Below are 17,558 nucleotides of genomic sequence, written 5' to 3'. Positions count from 1 at the left end.
GAAAGAGGTGAAGGAGATGAGCGAAGGAGAGTGATCACAGCTATCGAAGAGATGCTTGGTCTGAGAAAGCCCTCTCTGACAGAATCAAAGACAGGAGACGAGTGGAAGGATTTCGTATGGAGTCACAGACAACTTCCTCGATTTGCAGCTCATGAGTCAGCTAGCGCGTTGAAGGTGTTTACAAGGCCACTTCGAATCGAGGGTGCTCAACCCCAACGAGTCACACCCTGAGAGAATTTCAGACTTGAGAGATAAGGCTGAGCAGCTGCGCTTCACAGGGATTGAATTCCTAATGAAGTTGAACGAGACCAGTTCGAGGAGCAGAACGAGGGGATTTTCATTAACGTCCTTGGCTATGAAAATGGTATGCTTTTCCCAAGTCATAGATTACAACGGACTAGTTCGCTTCTGCAAGAGGAGCCTGAATTCATTCAATACCCTTGATGCGAGATCTAAACACATCAAGATCTGCAAGGAACAGAAGCAGGGGGATGGCAAATAGACTTGCTTCAAAAGTGAGCTACAAGCACACCACTTTCTTCGACGAGAGCCTGAGAGCGGTTCACATGCGGAAGATTCACTTGAAATTCGACAAGCAAGTCTACCTCGGCATCACCATCCTCGACTTGAGCAAGATTATCATGTACGACTTCTATTACAACTACATCTAGAGGAAGTATGGTGACCGTGCGAGGCTCTGGTTCACAGACACTGACTCACTGATGTATGAGATCAGGACTGACGACTTCTTCTCCGACATCTCTGGTGATCTTGCTTCGAAGTTCGACACTTCAAACTATCCAAAAGACCACCAGATGCACTCTTCAAAGAACAAAAAGGTGATGGGATGATGAAAGACGAGATTGGAGGAAAGCAGACCACGGAGTTTGTCGGTTTGAGAGCGAGGCTGCACAGCTACAAGACTAATGAGTATGAGGAGAAGAAGTGCGAAGGGGTCGCAAAGAGTGTGATCTAGAAGAGCATCAGCTTTGAAGACTACATGAGGACTCTCCTGACAAGAGTTAGGCATTACAGAAGGATGAACTGCATCAATTCAATCAAGAATGAACTCTTCACTAAAACGATCCACACGATAGCCCTCTCAATGCTCTTATGGGCATTGTATACTGAGAGGCAAGCGGGATAGATGAGTTCTCTGGTTCATCTTTTCTGGTTCATCTCCTTTGAAAATTCTACAGTCTTCCAGTAATCCTTCTATTTCACCCATTGCTTGATCAGTTGTAACATCAATGTATTCATCTTGAGGAAACAGCCAAAAACGATTACAAAACTGTTTGATTTAATTTTCCCAGTGGGGCATGCGCTTTATCACGTCACGCAGACTTTATTTTGACCTGTCAACATTTCTAATTTTAATCAAAACATGTTAAGTTTTTACTCCTACTTTTCATGTATAATTATGTCGTGAATGATTTAGTTTTATTTATTTTTTAAAACTCATTTTGTTTTGATTTGTGATCCGATCCGTGATCCAGTCCGTGATGCAATCGGTCCAGAAACATGGCCGACAATTAAGTAAAATGGCCAACAAACAAGTAACATGGCTGCGCGTGTAGCGGACACTTGCGACTAAATACAGGAATGGCTCCGATCTATGATTGGATGATAAAAATAGTAAAAACCAAATAGGTTATATCTTAACTCCTTTCTCGTGAATCTCGTCTCGAAGCGGAACAATGAAATATCAATGTGAAAACGCCGATGTGTCAAACAAGAAATGGCTACTTACATAACGAAGAGAAGGCAGACTCTATCTTGTTCAGCGAGGTCGTTCAGCGATATTCCGGCGATGAAAAAGTCATCCGCTGCCAAGTTCCGCTGACAAAACTAATTTAGTCAGTTTAGGCGGACGGATCAGAGACTGGAGCCATTCCTGTATTTCACCGTTGACGGGAATACATCCAACTCATGCGTATATTAATTTCTTTTCGTTCTGGCTAAATGATTTATACACGTCATAACTAGATTGCATAACAACTACACTCCGAAATCATTTCCTCCATTTTTGCTAGAGGTGCTGCATTTGTATCTTGCATTTTGAATGCGAGCTTAAAATGTTCGCATATGTCTCTTAGCATCTTGACTTTGAGACTAGACAACCTTGCTTCTCTTGTCAACGAGCACACATCATAGATATCAAACATGACTGGATGTTTCAATCTATCTCATCCATTACTGTGTTCCTCGCCTCTCTCAAACACCCTTCGTCTACATCAGACGCGGATGCTTCTATCAAGTGGTCGTCTGCGTCGGTGGCATCATCCGATTCTTGTTGTAATTTAGATCGCTGTTTAAGGCACAATCTCGAGAAGAAACCCTGAATCTGTATGTTGGATAACCACTCTGTTCTATCGAACATTCTCTCTCCATCTATTGTGCAAGCAGTTCGCATATCCTTTGCTACTTTCTCTGGGTTTGGTTTCTGCCAGTGTCTCATCCGATATTAAATTTCTGTTTCAAGTACTGCCTGACGTTTTGCGAAAGTTAAACAAACCGGAAACTCCTCGTGAGTCTTCGAGCGAAGTTTCTGAAGAACGCGACTGAAAACAGGACTTCTTTTGGCGAATACCGCTTCAAGAATTTAGTGTTATTAATCCCAAGCAAACCAGTACCGAAAGAGACATATGAATTACAGCTAATACAATTACGCACTTTACAGTATAGATATAGCTAATTGTTGGAAAAATGCGGTCACAAGTAATGTAATAATTTATTTCCTCAAAAATCGCGGGGTCCTTTTCCACAAGAACTCCCTAGAGTTCTGAATAGAAACTTTCATAAAGACAGGTGTGCAGACAAAATTTCTCTTATTCTTGCCGACCAGAATTTGGATCCAAAAGGCGATGTTATCGCTGCTTTATTAAGAAGGGAGAAGCAATTGAGGATAATTACAAATGTACAATTGAATTATGTGACAGTGGTCACGGTGTATTTCAGTGTGTGCTTTTATCGCCGCTTACACTAAATAGAATGCTGTAGTTTGGTTATGAAATGTTCATACAGGTTTGAATAGCGTAAGCCATCAGAACTCAGATATGAAATAACAGAAGCCAAATTTTTAAAAAGAGGTTTGCGAGCGCTAATCAAATTATGATATTCGATACGTTGTTGTTGACGTCTTTCGTCACGAGATAATAAAATTTGTCAAATTTTGGCCTTTTAAAATGTTTAAGGTATTAATCGGTGTGGTCTTAAAGCTCTGTCCACTATATTTTCTACTATATTTTCTACTTCTAAGATTTATTGAGCTACTCACATAAAACGGTCGGAGTTTGCTCAATGAACTAATTTGCATAATCGGCTGTCACGCTTGCAATATCGCTAAAAGTTCGAAGTCACCTCGGCGAAGAAAATCAATAAGTGCAAGATTATTAGCAGAAATCAAGCGGAGTTTTTAATGGTCTGGTCTGGACTTGAGCAATATCAATCGAGAAAGAAAGAGTACTTTTAACCAATTTCAGAAAGCTGTCCAACGAGTGTTTTTAAATAAATTATGACGAGCCTCTGAATAAACGAATATCAAAATTGAAATGCATTTTATACACCTTATATATCACACACTTTAAGAGTACAAAATATTTTTTGCTGCATGTGGTGTGATACGAGGAACGGGCTATTCAACTTTTGAAATTTTCGATGTCGCAAGAGGTCAAAAAAGGGCCTTTTGCAGCTTTGACTTTTGAGAGCTCTAAAAATTTTATTTTGAGGTATTTCCAAAAACTAATGTGGTTTTATTTACTTGTTACCAAAGATAGTTTATTGGGTAAAGTTTGAGGGAAAACTTTTTTCCGATGCGAAATGCCCTGGACCTCTCTTACAAAGATCGCCTCTTAAACACGAAGGCGCGCTATAAATAGCTTGGCTCCTCCCCTTTGTTTCAGCTCAAATGCAAAACTCATCCAATATGGCGACCAACGGTCCCACCATGAGTGAAACGGTCTGCATAAAAGACACACTTTTAGTGTTTTTTTGTGTCAATAAACTAGAAGATATTGCGTCTTGTTGACTCTAATTCCCATAATTGAGCTCATTTTGATATTAATTGGCATTAAGTTATCGTTCGGCCGCTCAAAGCGCGATCTGCGGTCGACGAGACACTCGTACAGTTGTCTTTTCAAAATTCGCGCCGTGTAACTTCGGCTTATGTCCCAAGCCCCTAATAAACATTGGTTCTCCGAGCCTTCAGATTATTCTCATTGAAACTAGCGGTTTCATGAAACATTCTATGCGCAATGCTCAGACTATTATTATTTGTGACAATATTCTGTGACAAAACCTCTAAAGTATGGATGATTTCGCAAGTAAGTGCGATTTTGAGACAGAATTTCACAACTCTAGTTCAGTTTGGGGAAAAGTCTTGGCTGTCGCTGCTCGAAAGATATTTTTATTGGGAAATTTATTCGTTATGGCTGAGGGAAATAACCCATCTGTACCCAAAAAAAGCGTCCAACGGATCGAGGTCCTCAGTTCTCGTTCAACATAGAAGTTCCTCGAACTCAGGAGAGCAGACTTCTCGGCATCAAAGACCGCATAAAGATGGCCAGAGGCTCGTTGAATCTCACAAAAGCGACTACAAGCACACAGAATGCAGATTTAACGGAAGCTCTTCTGTTAGCTTTTGAGGAGAAAATTGAGAGGAAACGACTGACATCGAGCGATCTGAGCTTACCATCAACGGGAAGTCCGAACCCCTCTCTTCTCTCTACACCATCCACAACTGCACGGTTTTCAATTCCTTCAGCTTCTTCTACTCCATCTTCGCGTATTTCTTTGCCTTTCAGTGATCCTTTTTCTCCAATTTCTCTTCCACAAGCAGAACGTACGCCACAAAGAATGCAAATCACTGCATCTTCAGCAGAGAACGACTCCATATATCTCTGCAGCGAAGAATCTCTGTGAACTCTGTTTTCTTTTTTCTGTAATACGCTATCGACATCATGTTGTTATTGTGGAAAACCCCTCGATTGCAAATCACTTGTCTTCAATCGACAGAGTCATGTCGTGTCAGTGACAATTTCATGCGTTGGTGGAGATTCTTTCAAGTTGCTCTCCTCCCCCATCATGGGAGGATCTCCTCCAAAGTACTATGTAAATTTGAGGTGAGCACTCTTTCATTTTTTGCTCGAAATTTACTGAAATTTATTATCTCGGTATTTTAGAGTTTTTGTTTTTTGTAACTGGTCACTTATCTGTCTCTCTTTTTCATAGATTGATTCATGGAGTATTTTCCTGTGGCTTGACAGAGACACAATACACAAGTTTCTGTCAAGCAGCCAACATCGGGTCAGAGGGAGAAAAGACCTTCGACACAGGTTAGCAATGCACATTCTCAGATGCTCTGAAAATCATGTAGTCTTTCTCCTTGCAAGGAGAAGGCAGTCAACAGCAGTTTGCAGGTTGTTAAATCATGAATGTTCTATCAAGATAGCTCAAACTGACTGAACTGTTCCTTCTTTGGTTTCTGCCCTACCAGATGCATTCTAAAATACTTCTATTTTTAATCACTTCAACAGTCTTGAAAAAGCTTGGTTACTTGACAGTCGTGAAGAGGGTTTCCAATGAGTCGATGTTGGCTGCTCAAGAACAAGTGAAGAGTAACCCTGCATATGCTGTGAATGGAGAGGTACAAGTAGTCATTTTAACTTCATTTTGTCTTTGGCCACATACTTATACACCTGCCATACTCGGAGTATATTATGTAGACTGGCAGGTACAAAGATATAAAATCTTATATCAGATTGTAAACCTTGAAAATATCTGTGAGTAGAGAAATGTGACCATTTTTATGTTTTGATTTCTACCATTTTCCTGCAGTGTGTTATAACAGATGCAAGGCATGATTCCAGTCGATCAGCAGCACACACAACAGTGTCAGCCCTTTCTTTCTCATGAGATGCTTTCTACTCGATTTCTTTGTATGATATGTTGAACCTCTATTATGTTCAACACCATTCCTAAAATCATTTCATTTGCACTGATTATCTTTAGGACCAAAAAGGTGTTAGCAGTTGTCAACTGGAGTAAGGCCAATGAAACTTCAGCAGTAAGCCGTGAGGTCCCTATGACATAAGAGCTGTTGACTTATCTCTGTGAGACACAAGGTATGATAAGTTTGCATCCTCAATAATATCATATCACATATGTAAATACAAATATGGAGATCAGAAGTATATTTTATAATGCAACTAAAGTAATTCTTTTTTCAGGGTTCCATGTTGCAGAGGTGGCACATGACTTTGTATTACAGCTAAAAACATGGATCTTGTCAAAAGGAATGCTTAATTCCTTTGACTCTTGGCATGGTACTCAATATACACTTGTATTTTTTGGCTCATTTTGTCTTGATGATTATGACTATTTCTTGAAAATTAGCCTTTTATTGGTATTAAAATTTTTTGTTTATTTTCAGGTGCAAAGTCTGTGACTAAAGCAATGAAGAAAGTTGCCTCAGGACCACAGAGGGATGAGGGCTCAAAGTGGTTTTTTGAATTGTCCGACAAAGGTAAGATATCTCTCTTATGAGAGTCATCGGAAGCTATATTCTCTCTACAATGATCTGCAGATGTCAAATTCCTTCTTGATATGAGATGAATACAATGGAATATAATAATTGTGAATATTTTACAGTGAAAAGTACAAGGACTCATGTGTACTTCTGCATGAAGAACAGTCCACCCACTGAAGAAGAATTTCAGGGTACACTGTTGAATGTAGTTGACCATTACCAGGTAATTTGAATGACTGTTTATTGAGAGAACATAATATTTTGTTTTCATTTTTGTAAGTACCTTTTGTTGTGTTATTCTAGCAAGATATGACATGATCATTACCTCAAAGATTGCACATATTTCTTTAATAATAGTGAACAAGAGACATTATATTTACTATAATTATTACTACTGATTTATTAATCTATTTTTCCATAACTTGGTGTATTTATTACTCAGGGTAATCATGTCAGATGCCATGCGGAGTCACGGTGCAAGCAGAATGGCTATGTGATGAGCAAAAGACTGTTAACTAAACCTGAAGCAGTAGCTGCCTACAGGAAAGCCATTATGAGCACTTCAATTTATAGGCATGCATCAGACTACATGCAGGTAAATAATTGACACATGCTGTATGTTTATGTTTCTTTGCATGAAGAAGTTTATCTCTTCTTCCAAATTAATGATGTTGAGGTAAGGGCCATAAATGAGTTGAACAAAATAATTCATTTTCCAGTTAAAGAAAAATCACCCATAATTTGTTGCCTTCTTTAGTGCAGGGAAACATATTGGATTGAGTCTCTCCATTCAGTGATGCTCATTTATGCTGCAAAGCGGATTCATTATGGGGATGACTCATACAACATGCGCATGGAGTTAGCTATTCTTGATTGGGTAAGAAACTTATCTAAATAACTTTGGCACTTTTTGGATTCACTGCTTTCTCATGTTTATTGACTCATTTGTCTTACAGAATGAAAATGTGAATCGAGAAGCATCGTCTCTACAGATGTACCAACATGCCAGGAATCCAAATCGCTTGGCAGAGACCAGGGTGCTTACTTCAAAGACATTTCATTTCAGAGAAACTATCTGGTCTACCTTTTTTTAATTTAAACAAATGATGTCTCATCTGTTTTCCATTGCACCACAGTTTCTGTGATAATTACAACTAGGAGCCCAAATGTCCTGTAAAATATGTGAGGTCAATTAGGGAGGACCAATTCTACCAACTGCTGGTACTAAGTGATGAAAACATGAGTATGAGGTTTGACACTAGGTATTTTCCAAGCAGACTCATTATCTGTTACTTTTCTCTGCACTGTATATCTTTTCCTAACTTATAGGAAAGTCACTATAATTTGCTGTGTGGACATTATAAAATGGACCGTAAACAATTTGGTACTTGGGCTCTCTTTGACGTGGGCATTTGAATGAGAATTTTATTATTCCCTTCTATGCCCCATATAGGGAATACCAGGAGGGTTAGGAAACCTTGACCTCACATCTTTTATAACATATAGGGAATACCAGGAAGGTTAGGAAACCTTGACCTCACATCTTTTATAACACAATTGGGCATCCTTTCCCGCACAGCATTAACGTGGTCCCCCAGTTCGACTTGCTGATAAATAGGGTCTTTCCAGAGCCCACATTTGTTCAATGCTCTCCAGTACGTCTTGTAATCTTTTCTTCGTCGCACATGATTTTGAATATGTGCTTCGCGATAGCCAAGGTATTTGCGACTGTCGGTCGTTACACATGGCGTTTGCCGACAGTAAATACACATTTCGAACTCGTCCTCTCTTGCATCAGCTATTGTGGAGACAAAGTAAAACAACTGTTAGAGCGAAAGCGTAACTGAACAGTCATGAAGTCTGATATGATCGTACAACTGGTCTTCCCGCCTGCATTTTATTTTGGACAATTTTTATGTACATTTTTCATGTTTCATTGACAAGTTTGCCCAAGGTGTAGTATAAAATATTGCAATAAATAAAACCTGTAGTTCTAAAGAAATAACTCTTTTCAAAACATTCTTAGGCAGGACAAAACGTTTTGTAGGTGTCACGCAAGGCTGCATTTCGGAAAATGAAGGCATCAAAAGGAAGCAGTCTAAGACATGAACTGTCGCATCATACGAAAAAATCTGTGGTTTGCAAGTATATTCTAACTAGTATTTCCTAGTTTGTAAAAACTCTGCAATTAGTTACTTCTGAGAAATTATAGTGTTACGCGAGTGTTTCAATCTTGGTGATACATTATCACAGTGATTGTTAGTGTCGAACAGTAGTCCTAAGTTACCTTTCTAATGTATTGTTCCAAAGGTCAAGGATCATCCAGTATTGTTGTAATCATATTATACTAAGATTAAAAAAAAGAAAAAGAAAAAGAAATCGCACCATTTGTGGAGGAAGCCCGTACAGATGATTCGTTTGGCGACATCGACGCCTGGACATGTTGAAGTGAATCGGTGGTCGGCGACGGTTCACTCGCGCGCTCCAGAACTTCGCCTGCAACAGTCGCTCTGCTTCTATTTTTCTTCCGCTGGATTGACAGCACTTCCCCTTCGCATTGTTGAAGAAATACCTTGAACATTTCTTCATCTTTTCTTTTTATTCTTACAGTTATCTACATCCAGTATTGAAACAGACATGAAATTACGCCATGGCAATTTTGGGCGATGGCGAAGCGAATCATTTCGAATTTCAAATTTACCGCCAAAAACGAATACAAACCTCAACAAATTCTTCCATTTTGATGAAAACATAGAAATTTACCGAGAAATGCACCTCTGGTCAGTGCCTTGCATTGACTGCAGCTCAAGCCGTTTTGGAGTTCTGTATGCCACGACGGTTGATTGACAAATGATCCAGAGGTACCTAAGGCACCTCTCGTTTTATAGCGCGCCTTCGTGTTTAAATTTGTTTACCCGCTGACCACTCGTACTTCGGTCATTTCTTCCTGCCCCGCTCGTCGCCCGTGATGTAGTAACTATCGGAGCTAATCAGCAGATGACTTTGTCATCGCTGGAATGTCGCTGTATGACCTCGCTGAACAAGAAAGGCTGCCTTCCTTTCGCTACGTAAGTAACCATTTCTTGTTTGACACATCGGTGTTTTCACTCGCATTGATATTTCGTTGTTCCACTTCGAGACACGCGGTTAACAATACTCACGAGCAAGGAGTTAAGATATAACTTATTAACTTTTAATATTTTTGTCATCCAATCACAGATCGGAGCCATCCCTGTATTTAGTCGCTAGTGTAGCGGACAGTTTTTTCCAAGGTAAATTCATTCAACTACCATATACTTCTCAACTTGATTCTTGTATTACTCACAAAGGAAATAGTGTCTTCAGAGCCAAATATTGTCTCTGTGCTCTGCACTTCCTGACTGCGGTGACATGATCGTTTTTACGAACCATTGTACTTAATATCTATATGTATTTAGCAGACTTTGAAGTTGATTCGCTTATTCCTCACCATTTTGCAGAATTTAGCCGGGTTGCTACGAGATGTGTGTTAAAGTTAATATGCTTTCATCAGTACTTTGTTAATATTAGTAACATCGAACTATTTGTTTATAAACCCTTTAAACCCTGAGAATGACAGCATTTAATTTCTCCATAGAGTAATATGGCTTAATCATTCATTAAGATCACGAGAATAAAGGAAATGATCACCACCTATAGAAGCTTTGATTGTCAAACGAATTCTCCTTGTCAGTACGAGAGGAAATGTATGGAGAAAAGTATGGAGAATATGGATGTTGATGTTAGGGTGCGAAGGGTTAATGCACAGAGCAACTACAGTTTTGTGATAGCATGTGAAGTTAATTTGGATTCTTTGTCACTAACATTCACTAATTTTTGATGTTGATTCTCAGTGCACCTTCTATCAAAGCCTGAGTTTTTTCAGGCTTCATATTTATCTTTACTCAAATAGCAGCTAACCCACCAGGATCATAACTACACTTGAATTTTATCCAAAGGTTCAGATGAAATTATGAGATCAGATTCCTCTATGAGAACATAAAACCCACTCAAATTTATCTTGCTCCCAGTGGGTAGTGGTCCTAAACTAGCTTCTGGGAGATCTAGGTTTAAACCCTATCAATTCCTGAATTTTTCAGGCTTCTGCTTTGCAATTGCTTAATTGTAGCTTACTTGCAAATATCATTTCTTCCCACGAACGACTGTATTAACCTGTGTATAGGTTGCATCCCAATATTTTGATTTACTTTGGTGGAAAAAAAGACAAGTGAATTGTGATTAGAAATCATTAGCAACCATTAGCAACAAAATGCCGTAAAATTTATAAAGCTGGCTCAGCATGAAATAAATAGGAGGCTGCAATGGCCTTTACTTGGGCTTCCCTCTTTGATAGGATTATTGCTAAAAAGAGTAGCAAGTAATGGAGTAACAAGAAAACAAGTAACAGCAGTTAGTGGTTCTGTGAATTATTGGAAACTTTCAGAGCAGTCTCATTAAAAGAGAGCAAAAAGATCTCTGCATTTATGTTAGTTCTTTTAATCATTTCTCACCTTTAACACACAAATTTTCATCTTAAGACTTTTTTTAGCATAATTTGTCATACAAAGAATACTTTGAGTTTATATTAAAAAAAAACCAAGCCCATTGTGAATTGGCTCTATTATTTATGTTCTGATGTAAAACACAAGTGGTAGCAACACTTAAAGGTGATAGGTTGATTGATTTATTTCCATTATCTTATGGCAAAATTAGCTGTGGGATTGGTTGTATATTAAAGCTTTTTCTGACTCTTAAACAGACCTGAATAATCATGTGTTTTTCAAAATTTACTGCTACAAATCTTTAATTTCACTTAATAAAAATGAAAATTTTAAATACAAAACTGGGGCCTATCCAAGGGAAAATACAGTGTGTACAATAATATATTTTCTTCATTTCTATCACAGTGAAGTTCCTTCAGAAACAATTAAAACACAACATCATTCCAGTGGCTCCTTGTTTTGTCTTCAAAACAAAAATGTTTGATTATGCATTGCAAACCATCAATTGCAACATGTGTGGGTACACAACTTTTCTTTGTGGCCATGACTGCACTAGGCAATGGAGTTGGCCTTGTTACTTCTGTGTTTTGGACAAGGTTGACAAAGTTGTTTGTAGCATTCGATTTTAAAAAAATGTGCATTAAGAGAGGAATTGACCTAAAAGAATTAAAATTATGCAAAGGTCTATGACCATACTGTGCAACTGGCACACCTCTACCCCACCTAAGCAAGGTTCAAATTCCCCAATCCACAGGCTCCAATGGCGGTCAAATACCCATGGGTTGCCCAGGACTGGGGGAGGGGATGAAACTTTGAACCAGCTGGCACATCAGAGTTTTATTAAGTTTTCTCTAATAATGATAAGTATTTATTTATAGAAGACATGTCCTCATGGATTCTGCAACCCCATTGTGTTCTTCTAACAAAGAAAAAGACAATTTTGCCAGGCTCTGTCGCCTTCTTATTACAGTTGGACCATCTGTGCTAACAGAGATCTTTAACAAGGTTTGTTCACCAAAAGACCTTGACTCAATTCTCAACACAAATCGTAGCAAACTAGAAAGTCTTCGAAAGAAGAGGATCCTGAGTATAGGGCAGTGGTTACAACTGTATCCTCCTGTCAAATCATCATCATTTTCCTCAAGAGACTTTGAACCTTCTCTACAGCTACTTCTTCTGAGAAGTATCTTTGGTCTACATCTCCCTGCCAGTTGCCAGGACAACTTTCCTTCGGCGACAGATACTTCCCCACTTGCTGGCTTTACTCTCATCAAAGTCCTTAGGGACAAAATTTACCGTCATGATACCAGTGGATCAGTGGATGATCCAACCTTCAGTTCCTACTGGTCTGAGATTGAAAAAACCTTCCTGTGTTTTGGTGGGAGCCACCATCTTGAAACTATCAATAATCTTAAAGTTAAATTTTTGGATGAAGATCTTAGAGAAGGGTACCAAAAGCTATTCAGAAAGTGGATGAGGGATGATGCCTCCCCTGAAGACAAATTAGGAGAAGTTAGAATAGTGAAAAAGGCCAGGAAGGAAGAGGAAATGGAGGGTGCAATTGACATTTCTGAGCAAATTTCAGGAAGGGAAGGTCTGTGTAACATTTTAGTTGATACTGAGTCTTTAAGTTGCTTTAGTGGGTCAACAATGTTTGACAATTTCAGTCATGGCTCATTAGAGGCAAAATATGCTCCAGAGACCTTAAGAATTTTTTCCCTTGCTATTTAAAAAGTATTCATTTGAGAATCAAAACAGCAACCTGGTGTTTTGTAAAATTGTCTACAAATGTGCTAAAAACCAGCAATTGGAGATCCCACCATTTGGAATCTTGCTTCTTAATATGGCTGCTCATTCATACTTGAGTTTTAGCAAAGTCTTCCCCCCTTTTATTTTTAACCAATCTGTTTCCACTTTGAGGAGCTACACACAGAAAATGTATTCTCAACTAAAATCAAATTTTGAGGTTTAGTAAGCAACCTCCAGAGTCAAATTTTCAGCAAATCTGAAGAAACTTATCTGAATCGTTTTGTTACTCATTGGAATCCTAAACAATTGTTAGAGGTAAATTTTTTACATCATTTTATTAAGTGGAGGTTCCTGAAGCACATTTCTTTGTTAAAGTGAAGGAATTTTCTCAAATTTTTTCGTGTGAAGAAGTCACAGTTTAAAGTTGTTTGTCAGACCAGTGTTGTTGCTGAAAACAGTTTTCATACTGTACTTAAGAAAAACTCCTTCACAAATAATGTTACATTATGTACACTTGTGGTCAGTATGTAGTATTTTGTCATTTAAAATCACATTGTTCCTTTACAGAGCCAAAACTTTTTCAGCATGCACATGGTGGAGCAGCGGAGAATACCAAGAGCAGCCCACCAAAGCTTAGTATTAACATTCCAAAGATTTCTGAGCTTCCTGAAAAATGTTCTGAATGGGTAAATGTTGAGTTTCCTGTTGATATTGTGTTATTCACAGTGGAAGAAGTTGAGTTTTTATCCTGTTTTGCCATTTTGAAGAATCCTGTCAAGATATATTACATTGGTACTGGTGTGGTATACTTTAGTTCTATGGAGGATGAACAGGGATACAAAATTAAAATTGCTTTAATGCGTTGTTCCAATGATCATGATGGTCCTGGAGGAGCTTTGTCTGCTGCAAAAGATGCTATTTTGCATTTGCAGCCCAAGGCTTTAATTTCTGTGGGCACATGCAGTGGCTTAAAGAGCACAATGATCAAGCTGGGAGATGTAGTTTTGTCATCAAAGGTGATAACACCTGCATTGCAAATTCCACCAAGGAGATATGTTTCTCGTCTTATCAACCATATAGCAGATGGATGGAAACAGCCAGTCCGAGATGCAAATGGATATGAAGCGAAGGTCCACACTGGTACACTTCTTAGTATCCCAGAGGCAAACAAGGACATAATTAGACAATATCCTCAAGCAATTGCACTTAATAAGAATAGTGGAGGTGAGAATCATAATAGCCAGGGACTTTTCCCTTCCTTTTTGAACATATAGATTGTGGGAAGTAATTCAAAAAGACTGTTCTGGAATTGTTGTTGCTGGTCCAAGAAATGACGTACACTGTATCATATAGACTAGAGACTTTTCAGGAATATATTATGTGTTTCATTAGTGATTTCGTGTCAGGCTGTAAGACCTTTTTGTTGTTCAGGGGGACAGAAATGACATCTTCTGCACATAATTAGTTTAAGTGACAGAACAGAAACAAAGAAAAGGGAAGCCTTGTAAGCCTTATCAGGTACTTATGAATTGTCCAAAAAATTGTCATCTGAAATATGTAGAGAGTATTGTGTTAAATGGGTTGAAGCTTGAGGAATAGAGTTGCAGTCTCTGATAAGTCTATCAAGAGTTTGTCTAGTGAAAATGTAGTTTTACTTCACAGTCTCTATAGCACGTTTTTTAAATCATCAGATTCAGAAATTAGCCTTGGGTATGACTAACCTTTTCTGAAGTTTGTGTTTACATATGTAAAGGGTGCTAATCTTGAAATTTCAAAAAAATGATCTTAATTATAGAAACTGTAACCAAATGTAAACAAACATTTGTTTCTTTTCCAGGATTTTGTACTGCAGCTAATGATTCAGGTACAGAATGGCTGATAGTAATGGGCATTGAAGACTTTGTAAATGATATCCAGTCTTCCATTAACAATTGGAAAGAAGTTGCCTCTGTGATGGCAGCATCTGTGGTGGCTAAAATATTCAGTGATCCGAAAATATTCCAAGATTGGCCTCACTCTTATGCAGGTATTACATCTTTCTTTTCTTTGTACAGGGAATCCTCAAATCTTTTATTTTCCTGCGGCATATTCTTGTATGTACTGCAAATAAAAGTGGCCTTTTCCTATTTGTGACAGTCCGCAAATCTTAATCCTGAGGCCTCTCCTAATTTTGGGTTCCTATAAGTTTAAAAAGGCCTATTTCGGTGTTTGGCAGAAATTTGGGCTTATATAGAGGGGTGCAGTGATGAATACAAGTTTTTCTTCCATGATGCAGAAGAAACCTGTATTTCTTAGTTAGCTTAGTTTACATAACACAGCCACAAAGATAAAAAAAAAAATCAGGCTAATGAGATCTGGAAACATGATTTAAGGTGGTTTGCATTGACCTCGTGGTCAGGTACATTTTTGATGGCAACTCCGACCTCAAGTTAAGTTAAGCACTGAGCTTAAAAGCCTTTTCTCCATAGCCACCGCTCAGACCCATTTCCTATTTAAAGGGTTTTTCTGCGACCAGATAGATGGTGTAGCTATGGACTCTCCTCTCGCTCCTGTCCATGCTTTATCTCTTTATAGGACATCATGAAAAGTTATAGTTGGAAAATTGGCAGGGCTAAGAGGTGTTATTTTACTACTCATGAGAGAAGCCCTTCTCTTATGAGTAGCAAACCTAGTAAACCCAAGCGATGCACTGTAGAAGTGTGGTGAGGTGAGAAGTAAGGAGGCGTGAGAAGGGAGAATTCATAACGCCTTTTCTTCTGGGCCTGCTCTTTGCCTTTTCGCCGACTTTCCCAATGTTCCCGCCTGTTTTGCTTTTTCTAAGAGGAAGCCTGTGGGCATTTTGGGATGAAATGTTGGCAGGGAAACTGCGTGAAATGACTCAATCGTTTCAGAAGGTTTCTATTCAAGGTCTTTGGTACTAAACACTTGGAGCATGTTTGCTCTTCCCTGCTTTTTGGGTAAAGTCTGATTGGATGGAAAGCTAAAATAGAAGAGTGCTGACCTGTTTTGGCTCTCGTTATTACATAATGCAACTTCTCGGTGTGTCACCGTCTTTTATTTTCTGCCCATCCTCACTGAAAGTTTTTTAAACCTCTCGAGCGCTATTCCCCTAAGCCTTGCGTTCACTTTTAACTCGGTAACAATCTTCCGCACCCCAAGCGATCCCAAAGCATATAGGTTATTTCTCTGGTTGATTTTTATTTTCCTTAAATTTTAATTCGAAGCTTACGAGTTAACATCTCCTAAACTCGATATTTGAATATTTCAGAATCCACCCAGCGGACATTTGTCTTAACGCATCACTATATTACATTACTATATACCACACAACTGAAAAGCGCTTTTCGCCCTCACTGATAGGCTAGTTCGGAAGTGAATAGTAAGTCCTATTCACCACTGAGCAGCCAATGAGACAAAATCGTGTGTCAAAAGATTAATTTCCGACCATTCTTCGGTGTGTTGAAAGAATTAAACCTATTATTTGGTTTCTGTGTGGAATGTACCAAAAAAAATAATTATTCCCCTCAACTTCGGTTAAGAAATGTTAATCATAAAGTCCACGGTTAATCGAAGTGTGGAAAATACTCTACAGTGTACATGTGAAAACGAAAAAGAATCGCTTCACAGTTTTTAATGATGCATACGATAGATGCTATTATGAGCTTCTCCCATCATTCAGAGTAAAACCAAGAGTTCAAGGTCCGTATTCTCTTAAAAGCATGTGAGTTAATTCTTGTGTACTCAAAACAGCGAGTAGTAGGAATACATAGGGCTAAACAATATTTTGTCCTCGTGTTCACATTATTTATTAAGAATTTTCCTTTTTTTTCAGCCACAAGTCTCTGCTCTGCAGCCCCAAAAGCATTTGCCTCTAAACCCAGTTGCACATTGTTATGATTCATTTTATCATCCCTAAAGTACTCTTTTGATTGTGCATTATGTTTAAGTCAGCATAGTGATGTGTTAAAATAGTGTACTTTTCACCTTTTTTCAGAAATAAAATGCCCAAAGTATATGTTTACAAAAATTATGTTGTAATAAATTATGTGTATATTGTTCATCGTGGTGTAAGATAGGAAATTAACTATGTTCGTTTGTCTCGCGATAGAGTCACTTTTGATGTTGATCGCGACGTTTCGACTGCAATACTGCAAGTCTTCATCAGGCGATGAGGTCGATTGTTTACGTGCCGCTATTTGTAGCACGTTGGTACGCTGCTACTGGTGCATTTCGATCCTTGTTATTATTCCGGTAGTTAGATGGTGTTCCCTCATAGGTCCTCATAAATCGGCTTAAAATCTTAATCCTTTACCTCGTACTTCAAGGAGTGATAACTCCAAAACCTCCATAAGACCACATTCAAATTGCAATCAATTTTCATACGACTTTTTTCCGTGGTCAATCAAACAATTGAATAGACTTCCAGGAGACTCTGTGCGACCATCTTATCGAAACTGGGAAGTAGTTTTAAAAAATTTCACTTATCACATACATATTTATTGTTAGTGTTTATTTATTATTGAAGAAATGTAAAATGGTATCCGTGTTTACACTCGATAAGCTTATCTCGTGTTCTCCCAACCTCCACAACACGGAAACCATTTTACATTTCTTTTATAAAATAACTAATGAAAGAGGAACGAAAACCGTGCTTACATACGCTCATGTAAAATGGTTTTATTGCCAATCAGAGCGCGCGTACTATTTGAATTATTTTATAATTATTGCGGGCGACCAGCGGAGCCCGCAATCCTAATCTCAAC

The 17,558-nt window shown here is 38.5% G+C and overlaps 3 protein-coding genes and 1 pseudogene across 3 annotated transcripts; 3 read left to right on the top strand and 1 right to left on the bottom strand.

Moving 5' to 3' along the window:
* Positions 1–4,302: 4,302 nt before the first annotated feature.
* Positions 4,303–6,092, top strand: LOC136282029 (uncharacterized; annotated as a pseudogene).
* A 244-nt stretch (positions 6,093–6,336) lies between these two features.
* On the top strand, positions 6,337–7,918 carry LOC131782778 (uncharacterized). Its single transcript, XM_066169190.1, has 5 exons — positions 6,337–6,523; positions 6,649–6,749; positions 6,969–7,121; positions 7,284–7,403; positions 7,483–7,918. The coding sequence occupies exons 1-5, from the start codon at positions 6,454–6,456 to the stop codon at positions 7,618–7,620; spliced, it is 582 nt and encodes a 193-aa protein (XP_066025287.1). The 5' UTR covers positions 6,337–6,453; the 3' UTR covers positions 7,621–7,918.
* Positions 7,919–8,019: 101 nt separating this feature from the next.
* LOC136282030 (uncharacterized) lies at positions 8,020–9,368 on the bottom strand. Its single transcript, XM_066169191.1, has 3 exons — positions 9,248–9,368; positions 8,912–9,140; positions 8,020–8,324 (listed from the first exon to the last, which is right to left on the bottom strand). The coding sequence occupies exons 1-3, from the start codon at positions 9,263–9,265 to the stop codon at positions 8,020–8,022; spliced, it is 552 nt and encodes a 183-aa protein (XP_066025288.1). The 5' UTR covers positions 9,266–9,368.
* A 103-nt stretch (positions 9,369–9,471) lies between these two features.
* On the top strand, positions 9,472–16,796 carry LOC131799812 (uncharacterized). The gene is made up of 6 exons (XM_059117507.2): positions 9,472–9,594; positions 9,746–9,798; positions 11,925–12,640; positions 13,363–14,019; positions 14,633–14,821; positions 16,628–16,796. The coding sequence occupies exons 3-6, from the start codon at positions 11,938–11,940 to the stop codon at positions 16,690–16,692; spliced, it is 1,614 nt and encodes a 537-aa protein (XP_058973490.2). The 5' UTR covers positions 9,472–9,594; positions 9,746–9,798; positions 11,925–11,937; the 3' UTR covers positions 16,693–16,796.
* Positions 16,797–17,558: the final 762 nt, after the last annotated feature.

Source organism: Pocillopora verrucosa, chromosome 6 (genome assembly GCF_036669915.1).
Source record: "Pocillopora verrucosa isolate sample1 chromosome 6, ASM3666991v2, whole genome shotgun sequence".
Taxonomy (NCBI): Eukaryota; Metazoa; Cnidaria; class Anthozoa; order Scleractinia; family Pocilloporidae; genus Pocillopora; species Pocillopora verrucosa.
This window is presented reverse-complemented; position numbering and strand designations above follow the sequence as displayed.